General features: G+C 38.2%; 1 protein-coding gene across 1 annotated transcript in view; it reads left to right on the forward strand.

The window, feature by feature from the left end:
- Nucleotides 1-1,071: 1,071 nt before the first annotated feature.
- Nucleotides 1,072-27,777, forward strand: part of LOC150078549 (RNA/RNP complex-1-interacting phosphatase homolog) — a 205,501-nt gene continuing 178,795 nt past the window's right edge. The window contains exons 1-2 of the mRNA XM_090384698.1: nt 1,072-1,214; nt 19,461-19,536. Coding sequence (XP_090240824.1) covers nt 1,189-1,214; nt 19,461-19,536 — 102 coding nt within the window. The 5' untranslated portion in view covers nt 1,072-1,188. The remainder of the gene's footprint in view (nt 1,215-19,460; nt 19,537-27,777) is intronic.

Consider the following 27,777-nt stretch of genomic DNA (forward strand, 5'->3'; position numbering starts at 1 on the left):
AGTCATATGCCGAACAAGTGATTAGAACTTTCGAGCTATTGATTTATTACCAGTAAAACACTGAAAAAGGCGGTGAAATTTTTCAAAAAATTATCCGTTTGAACGAGCATAACAGTATTGCCTCAATTATTATTATTATTATTATTATTATTATTATTATTACTACCCATATGGTGCACGGAAGCCTGAGGCTTATGCTGCACCACTCAAAAAAAAAAAAAAAAAAAAATTCCCGAGTTACTCTGAGAGAGAGAGAGAGAGAGAAAGAAGTAGAAAGGAATCATCAAGAAAGAGAAGAATGATGATATCCAGCTCAGAACCCGGTGTGTGCCAGGCCCATTCTCACCAGATGTAAGTCCCTGGGGTAAAAAACATAAGATTCAGATAACGGACCAGAGGGTTCAAAGTGACAGTCAAGCATGTGCTTATTGAATGTACAAAATATTAGTAAGATAGAAGGACAACTTTATTGTCCCTTTCAAACCAAAAAGAACCCTTGAGAATGTATACCGTTGGAGACAAAAAAATATCAACGAAATCTTCACTTTCCTTTAATATTTATATATTGACAGGTAAATATAGTTTTTGCATCGAAATTTACAAAATGATCAGCTGACTTGATTGGTTTATGCGTATGTTGCCTATTTTCAGTACGTATTGTTCGATGCCAAGTGATTTATCTAGACTTTCCTAGTTATTCTCGAATATCATATTTACAGTGAACGAAAAATTTCGTGATTTTTGATGTCACAGTGCTTGTATATGTTCACTTAAAAAAAGCAGTCACCCTGAGGAATATTATCGCATTCTACAGGGAATATTTATTGTTTTTAGATAAATAAATAATAAAGTTGAATGAGGTTTAAATTTTCGAAAAAAGAAATAAAGTAAATATTAATTTAGATAGCATAAAAATCACCATATACGAAACGAAATTATAACTAATCTTTGATGGTCCAGCTGTTATAATATTATTGCGCAATTGCTGTGTTAGACGGTATCTCTTAACTCATTTCTTGTAGTTAACCGGTATTTCTTTTTCTTTCTTTCCTTTTTTTTTTTTTTTTTTTTTTTAACATCATTTATTTATTTTTTATTTTTGTAATCTTTTTTGGAAATTTTTAAAAGTTAGTGGAAGTTGTCGGACTGGCAATCCTGGTTGTATTTCTGTGATTTTACGTGAAAATTATGCCGAAGCATAGAATACCCGAACGGTAATATTTTTCTGTTTTCTTGTTTTATTTGGCTTACTTTGTTATTGTGAAAAACATCTGCTGGTTCTTATTTGATTATTTTGATCAGCCCTTTAGTATTATTATTATTATTTGATTATTATTTACTGCATGTGATATTTGAAAAGATTAATGCAGTTTTGTAGTAGTAGTTAGATCGTATGTATAGCTTAGCTTAGTGGACCAGGTCGGAGTAGTAGTGGTTATTATTAACGAACCAACTGTGTGGTGAACTACTTAGGGTAGTAGAAAATGATAGACCTGAGAGTAATTGTGCAGTCAGATATGAAGTTTTCTGAGTTGTGCAGACAGGCTGCCAGAGCAGGTCATGAGGTATTGTCAATGATATACAGGTATTTTGCTAGTAGGGAAAAGGTGATTATCCCTTTGTATAAGGCAATGGTCAGGCCACGCCTCGAGTACTGCATAGAGGTCTGGAGGCTTCATTTTAGGAATGATGTAGAGTTGTTTGAGCGAGTACAGAGAAGGGTAACAAGATTGGTGAGGGCAAGAAAGGCTTAAATTCTGATTGAGGTGTATAAGGCCTTGAATGGGTTGAACAGGCTCAATTCTGATGGGATTCTTCCTCTTGCTCAGATTATGAACCTGGGAGCATAAATTCAAATTGAGGAAAGGCAGTTATAGAATAGATGTACGTAAATTTGCCTTTAACTAGCGGGTTGTTGATTGGTGGAACAAACTTCCATCTGTCGTTGAAGTTGATAGTTTAAATAAATTGAAGGGGGGGAACTAGATAAACATTTAGAGGGAATGGATGTGTGAAATTTTTTTTTTTTTTTTTTTCTTGCTGATGCTACATAAGCTTGCTTTCTTGCATCACATGTCTCTACTGATGCTAATGCTAACTCGATTTTGGTTAAACCAGCGTTTTTAACTTATTGCTTGCAAAAGAAGCATTGGACAGATCACCTCACAAATGGTCTTATTATTATCCTTTAATATGGCTCTTGATTTATTGGCATAGTCCATGCAAATATGCCTGACACCATTGTTTAAAAGGACTACAAAAATGTAGGAAAGAGATTAGAACAAAAAATGGAGAAAAGGGATTTAGGAGGGCAGACTAATTAAAGTTACAATCGGAGTAAAAATAATTAAATGTCATAAGGTTCACTACGTAAATGCCCTTTTAAATTAAAACTTGTGTTAAGAATCTTCAAGTAAAAGAAATCTTTAGGTTGCAATTATCGTAGTGCATTGATGTGAATTTGTTTAAAGAAATAATTGCTGTCAAGGGTTCTCAATAGGCATCTCCGTAGCCAGGTGGGAAGGTGCAGCAGTGCGTAGCACATGCTTCTTGATTACACCGGGGTTCAAGCCCGTCACCACCAAATACGGAGAATGCGGAAAGGTCAGGGAATGACCATCGCATATCCCGGAGCAATATGGCCTTAGTTGCTAATGCTCCTAAAAACCAAATAACAACAACAACAACAACAACAAGGGTTCTCAAATTAAAACTCAGTGTATGACTAGATGTGGAGTCACTGAGGGGTGTTTGCCCTAGAGACAGTAAAACCGGGAACTCGTCAGGCATTCAGGTGTCTAGTGATGTGCCAACTGATGTATTTCCAGTTTGAGCAACATAATAAAACAGTCAAGTGGACACTAGTCTGGTTCAAGAGGATTTAGTTTTGTTGAGAGATTAAAGTTGTAAGGGAAATGGTTATCTTTTTTAATAAGAACAGGTGAAATCTAATCATGTATCTTCCAGGGGCAACAATTGGTGATATCACCAACAGAGTGTCAGATTTTATGTGGTATAAAGGGAGAATTATTACTTGTCAGGACTTAATGATGATAAAAAACCACACAAACTCATAATTTGTAGTCTAAATATAGGGCCATGCTGAAAAAATGCTGTGATTTAGGTCAAAATATTCATGCTCTTTCAATTCTGCTTAGCCACGTAAGTAGGATGGAATTATGCTGTTAGCCCTCTGAATTAACTGAAGACCTGAGGGAGCCTGAAAGGCTTTTGGGTAGAAATTTTTATCAGCACTTAAAATAAGTGCCCTTACTACTCATTTGGTTGCTCCAAGTGACCATCCTTAAAGAAGCAATTTTACAAGCATGATCTCATAGCGAAGTGCGAAACTCAGCAGGTGTCACTTCATTAAGAGAAAAGTAAGGGTAAGCGCTCTTTCAAAGAACAGTCAAAATCAACAGGTTCATATATTAACAGGTATGTTACAGAACAATTGGTTCTATAACATACCTGTTATATTTATTAGTTGCTCTGTAATAAAGACTTGCTTATGATAAACTTAAGCTGCTCTTAAACATGTTTAATATTTCACATCTTTTGGTCATTGCTATCCACATTCCCTCAATGAATATAAAGATGAGTTAGGTAACAATCACCTATTGGTTAATCTCATAATAAGTCAGATATGAAGGTTTCTGAGCAATGCAGACAGGCTATCAGAGCAGGTTATTGTCAATGATATTATTTTGCTAGTAGGGAAAAGGTGATTATAGGTGATTGTATATATATATATCAATGATATTGATGAAGGTATTTCAGGCTTAATGTCGAAGCTTGCAGATGATACAAATGTTGGTAGGGTTGTTAATGATAGTAATGGCAGTCTGCTACTATAACAGGACCTAGAAAATTTGGGCAAATGGGCTGAGAAGTGTCAACTGAAGTTTAACGTTGACAGTGAAAGTACTGTATATGGGTAGAAGTAACCCCAGAGAAACTTACCAACTGTGTGGTAAGTTTCTCTGGGGTTACTTTTTCATTTTCTACTACACTTATGGTAGTAGAAAATGAAAAAGATCTGGAAGTAATTGTGCAGTCAGATATGAAGTTTTCTGAGCAATGCAGACAGGCTGCCACAGCAGGTCATGAGGTATTGTCAATGATATACAGGAATTTTGCTAGTAGGGAAAAGGAGATGATTATCCCTTTGTATAAGGCAATGCTTAAGTTTATCATAAGCAACAGTGTTTATTTCAGAGCAACTGTAATAAACATAACAGGTATGTTATAGAACCAATTGTTCTATAACATACCTGTTAATATATGAACCTGTTCATTTTGACTGTTCTTTGAAAGAGAGCTTACCCTTCCTTTTCTCTTAATGAAGTGACACCTGCAGGGATGTGATTATCCCGTTATACAAGGCAATGGTCAGGCCACGCCTTGAGTACTGCGTGAAGGTCTGGTGGCCTCATTTTAGGAAGGATGTAGAGTTGCTTGAGTTTGTACAGAGAAGGACAACAAGATTGGTGAGGGGAATGAAGGGGTCCTCTTACCAAGAAATCCTTAAGTTCTGCAAATTGCAGTGGCTGGAGACTAGGCACCTGCGAGGTGATCTGATTGAGGTGTATAAGGCCTTGAATGGGTGAGCACACGAATTCTGATGGGATGCTTCTGCTTGCTCAGATTATTTTTATTATTATTAGCCATATGGTACAAGGAAGCCTGAGGCTTATGCTACACCAGCCGAAAAAAAAAAAAAAAAATTCCCTGAGTTACCCTGATAGAGAGAGAGAAGTAGAAAGGAATCACCAAGAAAGAGAAGAATGATGATACCTAGCTCAGGACCCTGGGTTTGCCAAGCCCATACTCACCAGATGTGAGCCCCCGGGGACCTGTGGGGGCATAAATTCAAATTGAGGAAAGACAGTTGTAGAATAGATGTGTGGATATTTGCCTTTAGTTAGCAGGTGGTTAATTGCTGGAAGAATGGTGAGATACTATGTAACACATGCAAACAGAAATTTTATTTAAAATGTCAGAAAATGAAATTTTAGAGCAAATGAAAACTGTTCTATTGTGAAATTATTATTATTATTATTATTATTATTAGCTATATGGTGCAAGGAAGCCTGTGGCTTATGCTGCACCAGCCAAAAAAATATTCCCAAGTTACCCAGAGAGAGAGAGAGAGACATAAGTACAAGGAAATCACCAAGAAAGAGAAGAATGATGATATCCAGCTCAGAACCCTGGGTGTGCCAAGCCCATACTCACCAGATGTGAGCCCCTGGGGTTAATTCCCTGGCTAGTTGGCAGGCTGCTGTGTGATATGAGGACTGCAGGCTGTAATATGAAGCATAGGTATATTACATATGTAATATACCTATGCTACGAATGAAGGGAATGAAATTTATTATCTTTGTTCCATGAAAGTAACTAAAGAAATTTATGCTTTACTTTGGTAAAAACAAGACAAAATGTGGCAATAAAACAATGTTCTCTCATTGTTCCCACTTTAGCAGTCTGACCGACTGAGCAGTGTTGAGTGAGTGGTGTGTGTGTGGATTAAATTTTCGTATAACCTACACACACATATCACCATGAAATTTGTTTATAATAAAAAGGTAAACATACAAAAATATTTATTTAATATTTTGTCTTTTGGTCATTGCAGTGTCACACGAGGATATTGAAACATACAATAAAATTAACTTCATAAATAATAGATGCTGTTTTAGACTTAAAGACATCACATAAAATAAATATTACATAAAAATATAATTAAAAACACAGTTTTTACTTATGGTGAAATTAAAGTATATGTGATTGTAAAAAAACAATAACTTAAATTTCCTAACCCTGTAAAGTATACAAATAAACTAATATAGAAATGTTTCTGAATTATACTATAGAATTCAGAAACATCAGTTTTAGTATGTATATTGTGTATTGAAGTATTGTAATGTGTATTGAAGTTGCAAGATCGCTGTTCTTCAAATAACGACTCCTGTCTCATCTGAGGTCTGAATTTCACAGTACAATTCAGAACTTCTCCCATATTGCGGTAGTGGTATTGAAGGTTGGCAGGGTAACAACCCTGCCAACCTTCAATACCACTAATTTAACAATAACAACCATTATTGTTAATGACAATAATGGCAGTATGCTACGGCAACAGGATCTAAAAAAGTTGGGCAGATGTGCTTGAGAGGATTTGTCAAAGTTAAACTTGAGACGGGCAACTGAAGTTTAACATTGACAAATGCAAAGTACTGCATATGGGTAGCAGTAACCCCAGAGTAACGTACTAGTTGTTCGGTACTATACTCAGGGTAGTGGAGAATGAAAATGACCTGGGAGTAATTGTACAGTCAGATATGAAGTTTTCTGAGCAGTGCAGACTGACTGCCAGAGTTGCTCATGGGGCGTCTTGTTAATGATATACAAAAATTTTGCTAGCAGGGGTAAGGTGGTGTTATTCCCTTGTATAAGGCAATGGACAGGTCACATCTTGAGTACTAAATACAGGTCTGGAGGCCTCATTTTAGGAAGGATGTAGAACTGCTGGAACGAGTACAGAGAAGGGCAGCGCAATTGGTGAGGGGAACAAAGGGAGGTTCTCTTACCAAGAAAGGCTTAAGTTCTGCAAATTGCAGTGTTTGGAGACAAGGCACCTGCAAGGTGATATGATTGAGGTGTATAAAGCCTTGAATGGTTGATGGGTTGAGCAGGCTCAATTCTGATGAGATTCTGTCTTGCTCAGATTAAGAACCTGAGGGGGGCATAAATTCAAATTGAGGAAAGACAGTTGTAGAATAGATGTGTGGAAATTTGCCTTAACCAGCAGGTAGTTGTTGGAAGTTGATAGCTTAAATAAATTCAAGGAAGAACTGAAACTTTTTGGGGCAAATGGATGGGTGAATTGGGAATTTTTTTTTTTTTTTTTTTTTCTTGGCTGATGCCGTATAAGCTTTCTTTCTTGTATCATATGCCTCTACTAATGCTAATTGTTGGAATAAACTGCACTTACTGTCGTGGAAGTGGGGAGAAATTGTTATACAGCATTGCAAAGGATGCAAGTTACGTCAATGCTATTAAACTATGATTTTTAGTGTTTCTCACCAACCATGGAATAAAACGAAAGACGAAAAACCCAAATTTTTAAAATATTTAATATTTACAATAAATTTATTTACAGACAAAATACCATATTACTGATAGTAATTTTAAAATAAGACGACTGTGATATACAGGATAACAAAATACCGAATTTAAAATGCAATAAAACATACTAGGTAAACATAATAAACATAATATTAAACATAATTTATTAAACATAATAAAACATAAAAGTGCTAAAATACTAACTGAAGCTTTCAAAGGCTTCTGCCTTCTTTCTCAACAGTGTAATTTCTATTCTGCGGTGCATCATTAAATACCAGCAGGTTCACGGTGCGTCTCACGTGAACGTGTACTGTTCCCATCAGGGCGCCTCCGTAGCCAGGTGGGAAGGAGCAGCAGTGCGTAGCACACGCTTCTTGATTAGACCGGGGTTCGAGCCCGTCACCACCAAATACGGAGGATGCGGGAAGGTCAGGGAATGACCACCGCATATCCCGGAGCAATGTGGCCTTAGTTGCTAGTGCTCCTAAAAATCAATTAACAATAACAAGTTCCCATCAGAACCGGAAGTGGCTCGGGAGCGTTTCAGGCAAAAACGTTTATCCACTCCAAGGATTACCGCCTCAAAGAGGGGATGAATGCGTGTGCCCCTATCTCTATTTATATTTTCTCAGTAGAACTAATTTGCAAGCTCTCGAGCCACTTGCTGTCCCAAAATTCGAGAGCTTGCAGTCCAGTCTCATCCGCATGTCCAGTCTCATCCGCATTGAAAAGCTGCTCTGGTTGATACTCTCCTTCCGTAATTATTTCATCCAGACTTTTAACAAACTCTTGAACTCCTTCCACATCTGCACTTGCTGGTTCTCCAGTGACTCGAACCCTATGAAGGTTGAATCTTCTTTTGAATCATCCTGTACTTGCTATAAATGTCTGAGTGTAGTCTTTTCTGGCGTGTTTCTTCAGCATCTGAAAGAGACTTCTAGCCTCATACTGCACTGTAAGAAGGCTTAAGGGTGTTCGCTTCTGTATCTGATTTTCCATCCAAAGAAACAATTTTTCCATTTCATGGATGGGCCCTGTACGTTGTTTCATTATCACTGTTGCTCGCATGGGTGCCGAACCTTTAACAACTTCACGAATCCTTTCTTTGTCTTTCAAAATTGTCGACACTGTAGAATGAGATAACTTAAAATCACATGCAATCGCGTTCACCTTCTTTCCTTCTTCATACTGCTTGATCACTTTCAATTTTGTGTCTAAATCAGTGGCCTTTCTTTCTTTCTTGACAGGTCTAGGAATAGACAAAGGCACTTTCCTCTTGGTTGACATGTTTATAGGTTTTAAAAAAATGCTAATTGTAACACAAATATAACTGAACCAAAAATAGTGAACGTAATATGTATGCAAACAGAGATCGAGACGCATGAATCATAACATACATACATACATCGGTAAGATGTTTTGTTCGACTGTAATGACAAAGCTGACTAAATGGATTAAGACTAGCTTATTCGCACCAAACACATGTTACTGGGCAGTGGGCTGATGCTACACGCACAGCCGTTCCCATTAGGCTTCTGGGCTACAGGGACCCGGATAGGGCGTGTGAGTGTAGTAGAAAAATCTGAGAGCACTGCATTAAGAGAGGGGGTTGACGTGTGTATAGCATTCTTCATAGCAACAATCTTGTATGTATGCTCAGTTCAGACTTAAACGCGGTGCAAGATGCAGTAGCAGTCGTAAAGCGCATAGGTCGTAAGTCGACGACTACCTGTATATCAACTGGATGCACTTCTTTTGATTTTGTTTTTCTTAATTAACAGCATAACCCCTCCTCCCTTCCTATCCTGTCTTGTCTTTTCTGTACACATTGTACTCCCCAAATTCCAATTCTGCATTTCTAATATCTGTGTGACACCATGTCTCTGATATCCCAACAATATCTGCCTTTGATGTCTTGACCAACACTTCAAATTCATCAAATTTATTTACTATACTTTTAGCATGGGAGACATGCAATTATACATGCACTTATTCTTAGTTACCCTAACAGATCCCATATACCCACCTGTTTCACGATGACTGCCATCAGTCCCTGAAACCCCCAGCACCCCTTCGCTCCAGGCCGCTGCTTATTCTAATAGAAGTAGTTCAAGAATTACCTTCACCTCTGCCTGCGGCTACTTTTAACCTTTTAGTCTGTGAATCTCCCCAAGCTAGCAGTTTTCCGACCCACCTAACACTGCCTCGATGGCATTAGCAAATATTCTTGCGCCCTTTCTATTTAAGTGTATGCCATTCCTGTAGAAGCAGTCTGTCCTGTTAACAAGCATAGACTACTCTGAAAAAAATTCTACTCCATGAGCCTTTCACATTTCTGAATTGATTCAGAAATGTGAAAGGCTCATGGAGGGCTGAATTGATTGACAAGGTTCTCATCATGTATTCCCTCCTATCGTGTCTGTACAGAATTGCAGACACTTTCAAATTTAACCCTAACTCATGACTTTTTTGCAACATTGACCTGTACTTGTTAAGTAAATCTGCAGATCTCCTACTCTTAATGTTGGTGCCAATGTGTACAACAGTATCACCCTTTGTGCCCTTAAAACATGATATATGCTTCACAATGTCATCAACTTTTGTCCTTGGGAGACATACCCTCGTCCTATTCCATCTATCCTTTTTACACAATATATAATACCCGTCTCCCTGACAGTAGTCACCAACAATAACTAGTTCCTTTTCGACCAGCACATTCTGCCTTGGAGATTTGCCGCTGTGTTGCCTGATTCACAGGAGTGAGCTCTGGTGTTGAGTTGGTCAGCTGAGAGCTTGATGGGCCCCTTATATTAATTTCTTCGAGGGTATCTACTCTACATCTCAAGCTCTTATTGACGCCCATTAGAATGCTGAGTTGAAGCCTAATTTCTAGACACTCTCTGCACCTGGCACACACAGACATCCTCCTTGGCTAGATCATGTTCTGTTCCAGAGAGTTCGGCAAACATTTCACAAGTTGTACATTTTTTTTAGGCTGTGATTTTTTGGAGAATCGCCCCTCTCCCAAGTCACAGTGCTCCTGCCACTTTGTGTCCGTTGCTTTGCTGCTCTAGTGTGGGGCATGGTATTTTAAATTAATAAGAACAATAAATTTCATTAATTAATTGTCAATACTACACTATTTAATAGAATCCTAAATGCAGTGATGCTTATTACACTATATAATTTTATGTAAGAGCTACCTAGTTACCGCAATTAAAAATTTGAATTCCCTACCACTCTCTATACAAAAACAATGGTTGCAAGATTTGAACAAAACAATGGTTTTACGTATATTAAGTAGTAATCTACAAAACTCTTATTAAAAATAAAAATAACCAGCGTAACTAGAACTATAAGGCTACTTATAAAGTACAATATAAAATAACAATTAGGTAAATAAAATGGCAAACACTTATCACTTTTTTGGAGCCTGTAATTCACAGCTGTAATTTTTAAATATTTCCTTGTATTGCTTTTTTTTAAAATTTTCTTTCTGTCCACTTGCACTGTTTATATACACGTTTCTGTTGTGGATCAGTAAACATTCTGAACAGCTTGCATTCTTGTTTTATCGGTTATTTTTATCAATTAACCCATGTCCTGAAGTGATCACAGTAAGCAAATTCCTTGTACTAATAATGTTAGTTTATTTGGGTACTATACAGGATTAGGAAATTTGTAAAACTTTTCTTTTACAATTCAACAAACTAGAATGCCATCATATAGAAAAAGTGTCTGCTTCAGTTATATCATAAGTTATATACTGATTCCCTCAATTATTAATTCTGTTTTCAATTCCATCTGTTATACGAAGTGTGGCTATTATATAATGAGACTGATACGATAAAATAAATATGATGAAATATTTCATTCCTTACAGGTTATCCCTTTCTAAATTGCCATGGCTTGCACACACTGTTCCATACATTTCTTCCAAGCATAGACACATTTCTGGAAGTCATCTTCTGTAAGCCCTTTAAACATTTCGGTCATTCTTTTCTGAGTGTTTTCAGTGGGCTGAAAATGGATTCTTTTAAGTGCAGTTTTCAGTTTAGGCAAGAGAAAAAAAAATCACAGTGGTCTAGGTGTGGCAAGTAGGGTGTATGTTCATACACCTGGATTTGTTTTTTGGCCAGAAACTGGCAAACAGAGTGTGTTATATGCTGGAACGTTGTCTTCATGCAGCAGCATTCAACCATCCTTCTGCAATTGAGGTCTCTTCCTTTGAATTTTTTCACACAGCTTCATCAGAACTTCAATGAAGTATGTTTGATTGACAATCTGATTTGGTAGAATGTATTCAGCCATAATAATTTCATTCCTTTAATATTGAGGGAAACAAGAAGCACAGTTTTCATTTTAGGTTTTAACATTTTTCCTTTTTTTTTGTTTGGGGGATTTTTTTGTCTTCCATTCCATTGACTGTCCTTTAGTTTCTGGGTTGTACTGGATTGTTTCTGGGTTGCATTTCTCTTTGAATACTATAGTGCTTGCATTATTGCATATCTGGTTATTTTCTTATCTTTTTGAACCATTCCATCCAAAATCTTTGTGTTTTCTTCAGTGAACACAGACTTTGGTCTTCCACCCCTTGACTCGTCACAAATGTCATGGATAATATGTCCTTTAAAATTTGTAAGCTAACTATGAATGTCATTAGTAGTGTCTTGTTGGTATCCTTTCTCAATTTTTCATCAATCTGGACACGTTTTTTTTTAAAGTTTTCTCCTGACTTGAAAAAGGACCATTGTCAGAAATGGACTTCAGTTTCACTCTTTATAATTCATTTCACTCATCATAATTCTGCCTAGATACGATGAGAGGGAGTATGTGATTAGAACCTAGTCAATCAATTCAGCCCTGGAGAGATTGTGCAAGGCTCATGGGGTAAGGTTTTTCTCAGCATGATCTGTGTGAGACTGCTCCTACAGGGATGGGATACACTTAAATATAAAGGGTACAAGAACATTTGCTGATGCTATCAAGGCAGTGTTAGGTAGGGTGGAAAATGTCTAGCTTGGGGAAGGATACACAGACTAATATATTAACAGTAGCTGCAGGCAGACAAGGAAGTGATCCTTGCACTGCTTCTATTGGAATGAACAGCAGCATGGAAGGCAAGTTGCTGGGGATCTCAAGAGCTGCTGGGAGTCATCATGAAGCAAGTAAATATATGGTCTGTGTTAGGGTAAATAAGAGTAAGAACTAGTGCATGTATACTTGGATGTACACCAATGCTAGGACAGTGTTCTTCCCAGAAAATTTTGCTGACCGGGTGGCATTATGTGAAGTAGCCTGGTGGGGAAGTGTAATATTTTGCAATATTATAAAATTTTCTGTTATTTATGAATGTGACTTAATTGATCCAGAGCAAAAATTAATTGCATAATTTAGCATTATATGCTCCTGTCGCATTGACCTCGATTGCATAGTATGTTCAAATTAATATTGATGGAGATCATTGAGCAGTACCATACGGTACGGCGAGAATCACTTAGATTTTAGCCAGGCGGTCAGTTAAATTAACCAGGTGGTGCTATGTCCTATGGAGAACACTGCTGGGAGTATAGTGAATAAACTTGAAGAATTTGAAGTGCTGAGCAAGACATCAAAGGCAGACATTGCTGGGATATCAGAGTCGTGTTGTCACACAGATAGAAGGAATGTGCAATTGGAATTTAGGGAGTACAGTGTGCAGAAAGAATGGACAGGACATGAAGGGAGAAAGTGTTATGCTGTTAAGAAACACACAATCTAAGGCAGTGCATCTAGTTGACATTAGTGGTCAGTGCAATTTGAGTCAATTGGGTGTGACATAAGCATTGGGAAAGCAAAAATGAGGATAGAAGTGTTATAGGCCTAATGACTCTTATGAGTACAATGAACAACTATACCCAGAAACAGTGGGCCAGTAAATCAGAATGTCTTATAATGGAGGTTTTTACTTCCCAGATATTTATTATCATTAGCATTAGTAGAGGTATTTGATGCAAGAAAGCAAGCTTATGCAGCATCAGCCAAAAAAAAAAACCCCACTTCACCCCTCTGTTCATTCAAAATACCTGTCCAGCTGAGCCTTTAACTTATTTAGGTTATCAACTTCCATGACAAGGGATTGGAAGTCTAGGTATTATTAGTAGAGGTATTTGATGCAAGAAAGCAAGCTTATGCAGCATCAGCCAAAAAAAAAAACCCCACTTCACCCCTCTGTTCATTCAAAATACCTGTCCAGCTGAGCCTTTAACTTATTTAGGTTATCAACTTCCATGACAAGGGATTGGAAGTCTAGGTATTATTAGTAGAGGTATTTGATGCAAGAAAGCAAGCTTATGCAGCATCAGCCAAAAAAAAAAACCCCACTTCACCCCTCTGTTCATTCAAAATACCTGTCCAGCTGAGCCTTTAACTTATTTAGGTTATCAACTTCCATGACAAGGGATTGGAAGTCTGTTCCACCAACCAACCACCCGCTGGCTAAAGGCAAATTTCCCCACGTCTATCCTACATCTGTCTTGCCTCAATTTGAATTTATGCCCTCTCAGGTGATTATTCTGAGCAAGAGGAAGAATCCCATCAGCATTGAACCCGCTCAAACCATTCAAGGCTTTATACACCTCTATCAGATCACCTCACTGGTGCCTAGTCTCCAGACACTGTAATTTGCAAAATTTAAGACTTTCTTCGTAAGAGCACTCCTTTGTTCCATTCACTAATCTTGTTCCCCTTCTCTGTACTCGTTCCAGCAGCCCTACATCCTTCTTGAAATGAGGCCTCCAGACCTGTATACAGTACTCTAGTTGTGGGCTGACCATTGCCTTATACAAGGGAATAATCACCTCCTTATCCCTGCTAGAAAAATTCCTATATATCATTGACAATACACCATGAGCTACTCTTGCAGCCTATCTGCACTGATCAGAGAACTTCATATCAGCCTGCACAACCACCCCCAGGTCCCTTTCATTCTCTACCACCGTCAGTGTAGTACCACAGAGTTGATACGTTGCTATGGGGTTGATGTTTCCCATATGTAGTACTTTACATTTGTCAATGTTAAACTTCATTTGCCACCTCTCAGCCCATCTGCTCAACCTTTCCAGATCTTGTTGCAGCAGCATAGTGTCAGCAGTGTCCTTGACAACCCTGTAACTTGGACATTAAGCTTGATATACCATCATCAATATCATTTATAAATACAGAAAACAGTAATGGACCCAACACTGAACCCTGAGGGACTCCACTCAGGGTTCAGTGTCCACAATGAGCAGTGTCCATTGATTACCACTCTCTGTCTTCTCCACCTCAACCACCCCTTTATCCATAGCAGCAATTTGCCTCCAATGCCACACTGCTCCAATTTGTGCAACAGTATCAAAAGCCTTTCTAAGATCCAAGTATATAATATCAAAGTTATTCCCTGCATCCAGTTCTTTTGTGACTGCATCATAGTATCCAATCAAATTGGTCAGGCAAGACTTCCCCTTAATAAAACCATGCTGTGTCCGAGCTATAACTGAAGTCTTGTCTAGATGATCCTGCAGTGCTTCTTTAACCAGTGCCTCCATTAATTTTCCTGGAACAGAAGTTAAATTCGCAGGTCTATAATTACTTGTGTCAGCCTTTGATCCTCCTTTGTGAATTGCGGTGACATTTGCACATCTCCAGTCTGTGGGTACCTCCCCTGAGTCCAAGGAAGCTCTCATAATTATGGCTAAGGGTTTGCTTACTTCCTTTGCTACCTCTTTTAATATAACTGGATAGATCCCATCCACCCAAGGTGCCTTTCTTGTGTTTATCTTAAACAATTTCTCCTCCACTTTACTCTCAGTTATTACAAGATTCTCTAGCTTACTGCCAGAGTTGAATACACCTCTGGCATTCCCCTCGCTGAATAACTCCTCATGTGTGAATGTCGATGCAAAATATTAATTTAGTTTGTTAGCTACCTGAGCAGGATCATCAACAGTTGACCCATCAATATCAAGTGGACCAATCTGATTCATCCCCTTCCTTCTAGAGTTTACATAAGTAACGAACTCTTTCCTGTTTTTCTTTGCATCCCTTCCAAAGATTTCTGGTAATCTGCTTTCGCCTGCCTAACCTCCTTTGTGACTTGGTTACCGATCAACTTGTATCTATCATAGCCTTCTTTGTCACATGTTAATTTGTATGTGTCCCATGCATTTTTCTTCTCTGCCATATGTCTCATAAGTTCATCTGACATCCATTTAGGCCTAAACCTTGAACAATACCCCCAGGGGCTCACATCTGGTGAGTATGGGCTTGGCACACCCAGGGTCCTGAGCTGGATATCACCATTCTTATCTTTCTTGGTGATTCCCTTCTACTTCTCTCTCTCTCTCTCTCTCTGGGTAAATTCAGAAATTTTTTTTTTTGCCTGGTGCAGCATAAGCCTCAGGCTTCCTTGTACCATATGGCTAATAATAATAATAATAATAATAATATTTCTTAGTTGGTATGTAGAGCCTAGTAGCATTCCAAGATAAGTTCTTTGAATGCTTCCCATTTTGCATTTGCTGTTGGTAACATCATCAGTTGGTCCCACTGTATAGAATTTAGATACTGTCTCAGTCCGTCGTAGTCGCCTTTACGAAAGCAAGAAAACTTCCTTTTTCTCTTAATGGTACTTACCTCTTTGAGTAAATCCCACTTCAGCACACTGTGATCACTGCCACCTAGTGGTTCCTTTATCTGCATATTCTTAATGCATGAAGAATCACTACTGATAATCAAATTATCAGTAGTGATTCTTCAAATTATAATCAAAGAGTATTACTCCCTCTAGTTGCCTCCCAAACGTGCTGATGTAGAAAACAATCATCCAATAAATCCGCAAAAGCCTTGCTAGTGTGTGAGTGACTAGCCCCCAAAATCCAGTCAATATCTGGGAAATTAAAATCCCCCATTATAAGACTCTCTGATGTACTGGCCCACTCTATTTCCCTGTACAGTTTCTTATTATACTCATCAGAGTCATTAGGCCTATAGCACACTCCTACTCTCAATTCTGATCTCCCAATGCTGATGTCACACCAAACTGACTCGACACTGCACTGTCCAGCGATGTCGTCTTGCTTCACTTCCTTGGATTTTGTGTTTTTCGTAACTAATAGCATAACCCCTCCTCCCTTCCTATCCTGTTTATCCTTTCTGTAGACGTTGTACTCCCCAAATTCCAGTTCTGCATTCCTTATATATCTATGTGACACCACGTCTCTGATATACCAACAATATCTGCCTTTGATGTTTTGAGCAATACCTCAAATTCATCAAATTTATTTACTAAACTCCTAGCCTTGGTGTACACGCAAGTATACATGCACCTGTTTCTATTCTTAGCTACCCTAACACAACCCATGTGTTTACTTGTACCGCAATGACTCCCAGTAGTCTCTGAAATATCCTGCATCTTGTTTTTCAGGCTTCTGCTCATTCCAATAGAAGCAGTGCAAGAATCACTTTCACCTCTGCCAGTGGCTACTGTTAATCTATTATACTTTGTATCCCCCCAAGCTAGCAGTTTCCCGACCCACCTAACACTGCCTCGATAGCATCAGCAAATATTCTTGCACCCTTCTATTTAAGTGTATCCCATCCCTGTAGAAGCAGTCTCTCCTGTTAACAAGTACAGTCCAGGCTGAAAAAAAATTCCACCCCTTGACCCTTGCACAATCTTTCCAGGGCCGAATTAATCGACAAGGCTCTCATCATATGCTCCCTTCTATCGTGTCTGGGCAGAATTGCAGACACTTTCAAATTCAACCCAGTTGCAACCACAAGTTTCAGTGTGGGTTGGTCGCTTGCACAGTAGCAAGTCTTTTGTGGATTTATTCGATGATTCATGCATTAAGAATTTGCATATAAAGAAACCTGTAGGTGGCAGTAATCACAGTGTAGTTATTTGTGATTTACTTAAAGATGTAAATGTCATCAGGAGTAAAGGGAGGTGTTTTTGCTTTTGTAAGGGTAACTACGGTGGTCTCAGACAGTTTTTAAATTCTATACAGTGGACTAACTAATGAACATTATCAATAGAAAATTCTAAATAGGAATCAATCAATGAATTAATCTTGAAAGCTACTAGGCTTTTCATACCTACTAAGAAATACTGTTCAAGATTTAGGCCTGAATGGATGTCAGATGATGAGACTATAGAAGGAAAATGGGTGGGATGCATATCGAGTCACACAAGGAGGTTAGGCAAGCGAAGGCAGATTACGAGAAATCTTTGGCAAAGGATGCAAAGAAAAACAGCAAAGACTTCTGTACTTATATCAACTCTAGAAGGAAGGGGATGAATCATATTGGTCCACTCAGATAGCTGACAAAAGAATGTGTATTTTGCATCTACATTCACACATGACGAATTCTGTAGGGAAGTGGAGCACAGAAGCTTATTAAATTCTAACAGGAAGGTAAATGATTTTGTAATAACTGAGAGCAAAGTGGAGGAGAAATTGTTGAAGTTAAACATATCAAAGGACCTAGGGTGGGTGGGATCTATCCAGTTATATTAAAGGAGGTGGCAAAGGAAGGAAGCAAACCCTTAGCCATAATTATGAGAGCATCCTTGGACTCAAGAGTTCCTGACGGACTGGAGATGTGCAAATGTATCCCTAATTCACAATTGTGGGATCGAAGAGTAACACAAGTAATTACAGACCTGTTAGTTTAACTTCTGTTCCGGGGAAAATAATGGAGTCACTAGTTAAAGAAGCATTGCAAGATCATCTAGACAAGACTGTTTTAATAATTCAGACACAGCATGGATTTGTTAAGGGGAACTCTTGTCTGACCAGTTTTATTGGATTCTACAATATGGTTACAAAGGACTGGATGCAAAAATTAATTTTGATATCATATACTTGGCTTTTGATACTGTTGCACTTGGAAGACTGCTGTACAAATGTGGAACAGTATGACATTAAGGGATGGGAGAAGACAGAGAGCGGTAATCAATGGACACTGCTATTCGTGGATCAATGTTATTAGTGGAGTCCCCCAGGTTTTGGTGTTTGACCCATTGTTTTGTATATTTCTCAATGATATTGAAAGGTATATCAGGCTTAATGGTCCAAGTTTGCAGATGCCACAAAGCTTGGCAGGGTTGTTAATGACCGTACGCTTCTGCACCAAGATCTAGAAAAGTTGGGCAGATGAAGTGGTAACTGAAGTTTAACATTGACAAATGCAAAGTACTGCATATGGGTAGCAGAGAAATGTACTAACTGTGGTACTACACTAAGAGTAGTGGAGAATGAAAAAGACCTAGGGATAATTGTGCAGTCAGATATCAAGTTTTCTGAGTAGTGTAGACAGGATGCCAGAGCAGGTCATGGAATCTTGTCAATGATATACAGGAATTTTGCTAGCTGGGATAAGGAGGTGATTATCCTTTTGTATAAGGCAGTAGTCAAGCCACACCTTGAGTACTGCATACCGGTCTGTAGGTCTCATTTTAGGAAGGATGTAGAGTTTCTAGAATGAGTACTGAGAAGGACAACAAGATGGTGAGGGAGAACAAAGGAGTATTCTCTGAAGAAAGGCTCAAGTTCTGCAAATTGCAGCATCTGGTGACTAGGCACCTTTGAGGTGATATGACTGAGGTGTATTAAGGCCTTGAATGGTTTCAGCAGGCTCAATGTTGAAGGGATTCTTCATTTGCTGTGATTACGAACCTGAGGCTGCATAAACTCAAATTGAGGAAAGACAGTTGTAGAATTGGTGTGTGGAAATTTGCCTTTAGCCAGCGGGTTGTTGATTGCTGGAACAAACTTCCATACATTGTTGTGTACATTGATAGCTTAAATGAATTCAAGGAAGAAATGGGCAAACTTTGGCAGTGAATGGATGAGTGAAATTGGAAGTTATTTATTTGTTTTTGTTTTTTGGCTGATTCTGTGTAAGCATGTTTTCTTGCACTCTGCTAATGCTAATATCTTGTGATGTGTAATAGACAGAAACTTTTATTTTAGTGTTGTTATATCTTTATCTATACTAACAGTATATAAAACTTCATGATACTAACTCAGTTACAAAAATATTTGTTGGCCTAGAGGTATTAATTATGGGCTGACCTTAATACAAGGGTGAGCCCATAAGTAATGAAATATCAGCAGTACAGTTTATTTGTGTAGCACATCTAACAGTGAAACAGTAGCCATTGATACATTGTTAAACAACTGTTGTAATGTATATATTAACCATAATGGAGTATAATGCAGTATAAAATTCACAGTATTCTTATTTAATTTAATTTAGTTTCACCCCTCTTTTTTTTTTTTTTTTTTTTTTTTTTGAAAATTTAGATGGCAGTTGTACACTCCAATTGGAAATGTAATAGCTGCAACAAACATTGTGCCATTTAAAGTTCCATTGAAGGAGGTGAGTTTTCAGTGATATTGTATATGTTGGTTTCATATTTTTAGTGAGTTGGACATTATTATTATTATTAGCCCTATGGTGAAAGGAAGCCTGAGGCTTATGCTGCACCAGCAAAAAAAAAAAAAAAAAATCTGAGTTACCCTGAGAGAGAGAGAGAGAGAGAGAGAGAGAGAGAGAGAGAGAGAGAGAGAGAGAGAGAGAGAGAGAGAGAGAGAGAGAAGTAGTAGAAGGAAATCACCAAGAAAGAGAAGAATGATTGATATCCAGCTCAGGACCCTGGGTGTGCCAAGCCATACTCACCAGATGTTGAGCCCCTGGAGTTAATATGTATCTGTATTCTCTTCACTTGAATTAATTTTCATTGAAGTTAGTATTTGATTAAATATACAGTACTGTAGCTTGAAATGCTAAATTTATTACCATACACTATAGTCACTTATTTACATATTTTCTTTTGTTTTCTTATTTCATTACATTTTATTGTCCCTCCACAGATGCTTAGGTGAAGGTGATTAAATCATAATTCAATTTGCAAGAACTGATTTTAGAATCTGAACTGGTTTATCATTATTATTTATTTATTATTCAGCAGAGCAAATAAAATTACATTTGCTGCTGCGCACAGCATTCGTGTGTTAAAATAGTATCTAAGACTGAAAAAAAAGAAAAACTTACTGCATGTAATACGTTCACAGTAAAACAAAAATGCATAGCAATTACAACTTGGTAGTAAAGCAATTGCTACATGACACAATGATCTTAGAAGAGGAGAAATTAATATATCAGGAGGAATATAATTACATAATACAGCAAAGCATATAAAAGATACTATATATCAGAAGGAATATAATTACATAATACAGCAAAGCATATAAAAGATACTGTCACATATAACCAACACATTCAAGACATACATTTGCTGTTATAACCATATTAGTGTTAACAGTGCTTTTTTTTTGTAAAAAATAGGTGCCGGTACTCATTCTTTGCTATCAGGAAAAATTGAAAATTAAAAGGATATGAAAAGTAAACTAAAAACTTATTTCCTGATATTGTTACTTCAGTAGTAATGTTTTTGGAATAAGAACGACAAATTAATTATATTAACACACAGTTTATTAAGCATAAATTTATTATACAAGTATATAAAAAATAAGTCAAAGGTGAGTCTTATTTAATAAATAAAAAATAATAAGTAAAATGTAAAAATAAGTACTAAGTAAAAAAATAAGTAAAAATAATTTCATAATGAAGTTTTATAAAATATTCCAAATTTTTATTAAGTTCTCATCCGACCCAATATTCCGACTTCTTTTCTTACTGTTTGTGTCTGTTGCTAGATGACGTTTCCGAAGCAGCCATGAATCAACATATTTTGCTGGATCGAAGCGTGTCAGCGGCGGGTCTACAATTTTAAGAACCAGTGGTGAAGAAACTGTTTTTGTCATCATTGAAGCTCTGGTTGGGATGACGATCAGATTCATTTGTGAAAATACTCGTTCACATTCACTTGATGAAACTGGTATCCTACTCAGAGCATTCATTAAATTCTTCAATTCTTCCGAAATCGTCTTTTCAATTAGGTATTCCCGAAACCCATAAATTGTATCTCTTTCATTTAACTTAAACCTAATTGATAAATTTCTAATTTCATTCTCACCAAATGTCACTTGAGAGTTAATGTCTTCGGGCCAATGTTTCCTATCAAGTACTTGGGCCGATGCTGTGAAATCAGCACTTTTACTATCAAGCAGCCCGCTTTCTACTGATGGGTTGTGTTAGGGTAGCTAAGAATAGAAACAGGTGCAGGTATACTTGCGTGTACACCAATGCTAGGAGTTTAGTAAATAAATTTGATGAATTTGAGGTATTGCTCAAAACATCAAAGGCAGATATTGTTGGGATATCAGAGACGTGGTGTCACACAGATATAAGGGATGCAGAACTGCAATTTGGGGAGTACAACGTCTACAGAAAGGATAGACAGGATAGGAAGGGGGGGAGGGGTTATGCTATTAGTTAAGAAACACATAAAAACCAAGGAAGTGAAGCCAGTCGACATCGCTGGACAGTGCAGTGTTGAGTCAGTTTGGTGTGACATAAGCATTGGGAGATCAAAATTGAGAGTAGGAGTGTGCTATAGGCCTAATGACTCTGATGAGTATAATAAGAAACTGTACAGGGAAATAGAGTGGGCCAGTAAATCAGAGAGTCTTATAATGGGAGATTTTAATTTCCCAGATATTGACTGGAATTTGGGGGCTGGTTACTCACACACTAGCAGGGCTTTTGTGGATTTATTGGATGATTGTTTTCTACATCAGCATGTTCGGGAGGCAACTAGAGGGAGTAATACTCTTGATTTGATTATCAGCAGTGATTCTTCATGCATTAAGAATCTGCAGATAAATGAACCACTAGGTGGCAGTGATCACAGTGTGCTGAAGTGGGATTTACTGAAAGAGGTAACTACCATTAGGGGTAAAGGGAAGGGTTATTGCTTCCGTAAAGGCGACTACGATGGACTGAGACAGTATTTAAATTCTATACAGTGGGACCAACTGATGATGTTACCAACAGCAAATTCAAAATGGGAAGCATTCAAAGAACTTATCTTGGAAGCTACTAGGCTTTACATACCAACTAAGAAATATTGTTCAAGGTTTAGGCCAAAATGGATGTCAGATGAACTAATGAGGCATATGGCAGAGAAGAAAAATGCATGGGATACTTACAAATTAACACATGACACAGAAGCCTATGATAGATACAAGTTGATATGCAACCAGGTTACAAAGGAGGTTAGGCAGGCGAAGGCAGATTACGAGAAATCCTTGGCAAGGGATGCAAAGAAAAACAGCAAAGAGTTCTTTACTTATGTAAACTCTAGAAGGAAGGGGATGAATCAGATTGGTCCACTTGATATTGATGGGTCAACTGTTGATGATCCTGCTCAGGTAGCTAACAAACTAAATGAATATTTTGCATCGACATTCACACATGAGGAGTTATTCAGCAAGGGGAATGCCAGAGGTGTATTCAACTCTAGCAGTAAGCTACAGAATCTTGAAATAACTGGGAGTAAAGTGGAGGAGAAACTGTTGAAGATAAACACAAGAAAGGCACCCGGGGTGGATAGGATCTATCCAGTTATATTAAAGGAGGCAGCAAAGGAGGTAAGCAAACCCTTAGCCATAATTATGAGAGCTTCCTTGGACTCAGGGGAGGTACCCATAGACTGGAAATGTGCAAATGTGACCCTAATTCACAAAGGAGGATCAAAGGCTGACACAAGTAATTATAGACCTGTGAGCTTAACTTCTGTTCCAGGAAAATTAATGGAGGCACTGGTTAAAGAAGCACTGCAGGTTCATTTAGACAAGACTTCAGTTATAGCTCAGACACAGCATGGTTTTGTTAAGGGGAAGTCTTGCCTGACCAACTTGATTGGATACTATGATGCAGTCACAAAAGAACTGGATGCAGGGAATAACTTTGATATTATATACTTGGATCTTAGAAAGGCTTTTGATACTGTTGCACATGGAAGACTGCTGCACATATTGGAGCAGTGTGGCATTGGAGGCAAATTGCTGCTATGGATAAAGGGGTGGTTGAGGGGGAGAAGACAGAGTGGTAATCAATGGACACTGCTCATCGTGGACTAATGTTATTAGTGGAGTCCCTCAGGGCTCAGTGTTGGGTCCATTATTGTTTTCTGTATTTATAAATGATATTGATGATGGTATATCAAGCTTAATGTCCAAGTTTGCAGATGATACAAAGGTTGGCAGGGTTGTCAAGGACACTACTGACACTATGCTGCTGCAACAGGATCTGGAAAGGTTGAGCAGATGGGCTGAGAGGTGGCAAATGAAGTTTAACATTGACAAATGTAAAGTACTACACATGGGAAACAGCAACCCCAGAGCAACGTATCAACTCTGTGGTACTACACTGACAGTGGTAGAGAATGAAAGGGACTTGGGGGTGATTGTGCAGGCAGATATGAAGTTCTCTGAGCAGTGCAGACGGGCTGCAAGAGTAGCTCATGGAGTATTGTCAATGATATACAGGAATTTTTCCAGCAGGGATAAGGAGGTGATTATTCCATTGTATAAGGCAATGGTCAGGCCACACCTAGAGTACTGGATACAGGTCTGGAGGCCTCATTTCAAGAAGGATGTAGAGCTGCTGGAACGAGTACAGAGAAGGGCAACAAGATTAGTGAATGGAACAAAGGGGTGCTCTTACGAAGAAAGGCTTAAGTTTTGCAAATTACAGTGTCTGGAGACTAGGCACCAGTGAGGTGATCCGATAGAGGTGTATAAAGCCTTGAATGGTTTAAGCATGCTCAATGCTGATGAGATTCTTCCTCTAGCTCAGAAAATTCACCTGAGAGGGCATAAATTCAAATTGAGGAAAGACAGATGTAGGATAGATGTGCGGAAATTTGCCTTTAGCCAGCGGGTGGTTGGTTGGTGGAACAGACTGCCATCCCTTGTGGTGGAGGTTGATAGCCTAAATAAGTTTAAGGCTCAGCTGGACAGGTATTTTGAACGAACAGAGGGGTGAAGTGGAAGTGGGTTTTTTTTTTTTTTTTTTTTGGCTGATGCTGCATAAGCTTGCTTTCTTGCATCAAATGCCTCTACTAATGCTAATGCTAATGATTGTTTCAAAGTCCTGTAGAAAGCCTCTGGATCGATTGGAGAATAATTTCTGTAGTCTGTCCCATGAGGTCAAACTCCTTGAAATCGTAGATTTTTGGCAGCTTTGGCGGCATTTCTGTAATACTGTCCCGGAACTGTTTGTCTTTCAAGAAAAAGTTGTACAACAATTTCTATTTTTTTATTCACCCTGTACAAATCTATATCGCGCTCCTGCAAGTCCAAGCTTAAGTCTGATAATTCTTGAAGAGCATCACACATTAAACCTAAGTCTAATATGAAGTTTGTAGTCGTAATTTTCTTCTGAAAACCTTCATATGTGCATCTTTCTTTTTGGTCTCGCATAAAGTCATTCTTTGCTTCTTGAAAATGATTAACTAATTTTTCATAGTTATTCCAAACAGCCAAAACAGACCGGAAGCTCGATTCCACCCATCGTATGCTTAAAATTCTGCCAATTTTTAATAGTTCAATATCCAGCGAGTTTGCGCACACCTTCAATCCTCTGGCATTTTTTGGCGACGCATTATACATTACATAAAGTTTATCAATAAATGCTTTAAATCTATCGATACCTGCAACAGATTTCATAGTATCACCAACTGATAGTTCTAATCGGTGATTAGTGCAATGCCACACTATTAAAGAAAGGAATTTTTGTTTCATTAGTTTTGTAACACCACTTTTACTACCCATCATAACAGCTGCACCATCACATGTGACACAAACTTAGTGAGTTTTTAAATAGTTTTCCGTCATACTGTATGGTATGACGATATTAGTACACTGACGAATTATTTTTCAAAATATTTGGTTATCTTTTGTTGTACAATGTATTTACTGTACATCGATCATTTAAAAAATTTTCGCATTTGTTTTAACTCTTGTATTCTCAGGAACATCTTCATGCTGCAGGCCACAACGAAGTTTCAAAAGCTGCCAACATTTCATGTTTATAAGGTTTAATACCTTCGTTATCCTCATTTTCTTTTCTTGTCATCGATATTCTCATTAGCTCTTTGAACCAGTTCTTAAATTTGAATTTTTTTTTTCTTTTCTTGAAACTGTCCAAAATGTGGAAGTCATTGAGGTACTGTAACCATGTAAATAGAGATATGAAAAATTTACAGAAACATTTACGGAAAAAAGCACGCTTCTGCAAAACAATTATTCGATTATTTGTAAAGAAAACCACTCTCTCCTAATTCCAAAAGAGGGTGCCTACAGTAGAAGGTTGACCAGAGCCCATTGTTCGCATCTGGAATAGCCCTTGACCAGCGCAAGTTCTCGGTATGTGGGACAGGTGGTCGGATAGGATTTACGAGTATCACTAAGTGGAATAATCCCTTTAGCTCTCTTAATGCATGTATAGTTGCGTGTACGCCAATGCTAGGAGTTTAGTAAATAAATTTGATGAATTTGAGGTATTGCTCAAAACATCAAAGGCAGATATTGTTGGGATTTCAGAGACGTGGTGTCACACAGATATAAGGAATGCAGAACTGGAATTTTGGGAGTACAATGTCTACAGAAAGGATAGACTGGATAGGAAGGGAGGAGGGGTTATGCTATTAGTTAAGAAATACATAAAATCCAAGGAAGTGAAGCCAGTGGACATCGCTGGACAGTGCACTGTCGAGTCAGTTTGGTGTGACATAAGCATTGGGAGATCAAAATTGAGAGTAGGAGTGTGCTATAGGCCTAATGACTCTGATGAGTATAATAATAAACTGTACAGGGAAATAGTGGGCCAGTAAATCAGAGAGTCTTATAATGGGAGATTTTAATTTCCCAGATATTGACTGGAATTTGGGGGCTGGTCACTCACACATTAGCAAGGCTTTTGTGGATTTATTGGATGACTGTTTTCTACATCAGCATGTTCAGGAAGCAATTAGAGGGAGTAATACTCTTGATTTGATTATCAGTAGTGATTCTTCATGCATTAAGAATCTGCAGATAAATGAACCACTAGGTGGCAGTGATCACAGTGTGCTGAAGTGGGATTTACTGAAAGAGGTAACTACCATTAGGGGTAAAGGGAAGGGTTATTGCTTTCGTAAAGGCGACTACGACGGACTGAGACAGTATCTAAATTCTATACAGTGGGACCAACTGATGATGTTACCAACAGCAAATGCAAAATGGGAAGCATTCAAAGAACTTATCTTGGAAGCTACTAGGCTTTACATACCAACTAAGAAATATTGTTCAAGGTTTAGGCCTAAATGGATGTCAGATGAACTAATGAGGCATATGGCAGAGAAGAAACATGCATGGGATACATACAAATTAACACATGACACAGAAGCCTATGATAGATACAAGTTGATCTGTAACCAAGTTACCAAGGAGGTTAGGCAGGCGAAGGCAGATTACGAGAAATCTTTGGCAAGGGATGCAAAGAAAAACAGCAAAGAGTTCTTTACTTATGTAAACTCTAGAAGGAACGGGATGAATCAGATTGGTCCACTTGATATTGATGGGTCAACTGTTGATGATCCTGCTCAGGTAGCTAACAAACTAAATGAATATTTTGCATCGACATTCACACATGAGGAGTTATTTAGCGAGGGGAAAGCCAGAGGTGTATTCAACTCTAGCAGTAAGCTAGAGAATCTTGTAATAACTGAGAGTAAAGTGGAGGAGAAATTGTTGAAGATAAACACAAGAAAGGCACCCGGGGTGGATGGGATCTATCCAGTTATATTAAAGGAGGCAGCAGAGGAAGTAAGCAAACCCTTTGCCATAATTATGAGAGCTTCCTTGGACTCAGGGGAGGTACTCACAGACTGGAGATGTGCAAATGTGACCCCAATTCACAAAGGAGGATCAAAGGCTGACACAAGTAATTATAGACCTATGAGTTTAACTTCTGTTCCAGGAAAATTAATTGAGGCACTAGTTAAAGAAGCACTGCAGGATCATTTAGACAAGATTTCAGTTATAGCTTGGACACAGCATGGTTTTGTTAAGGGAAGTCTTGCCTGACCAATTTGATTGTTACTATGATGCAGTCTCAAAGGAACTGGATGCAGGGAATAACTTTGATATTATATACTTGGATCTTAGAAAGGCTTTTGATGCTGTTGCACATGGAAGACTGGTGCACAAATTGGAGCAGTGTGGCATTGGAGGCAAATTGCTGCTGTGGATAAAGGGGTGGCTGAGGGGGAGAAGATAGAGAGTGGTAATCAATGGACACTGCTCGTCGTGGACTAATGTTATTAGTGGAGTCCCTCAGGGCTCAGTGTTGGGTCCATTATTGTTTTCTGTATTTATAAATGATATTGATGATGGTATATCAAGCTTAATGTCGAAGTTTGCAGACGATACAAAGGTAGGCAGGGTTGTCAAGGACACTACTGACACTATGCTGCTGCAACAGGATCTGGAAAGGTTGAGCAGATGGGCTGAGAGGTGGCAAATGAAGTTTAACATTGACAAATGTAAAGTACTACACATGGGAAACAGCAACCCCAGAGCAACGTTATCAACTCTGTGGTACTACACTGACAGTGGTAGAGAATGAAAGGGACCTGGGGTGGTTGTGCAGGCAGATATGAAGTTCTCT

This window comes from Mastigoproctus giganteus, chromosome 11, assembly GCF_048544385.1.
Source record: "Mastigoproctus giganteus isolate SK-2022 chromosome 11, ASM4854438v1, whole genome shotgun sequence".
Taxonomy (NCBI): Eukaryota; Metazoa; Arthropoda; class Arachnida; order Uropygi; family Thelyphonidae; genus Mastigoproctus; species Mastigoproctus giganteus.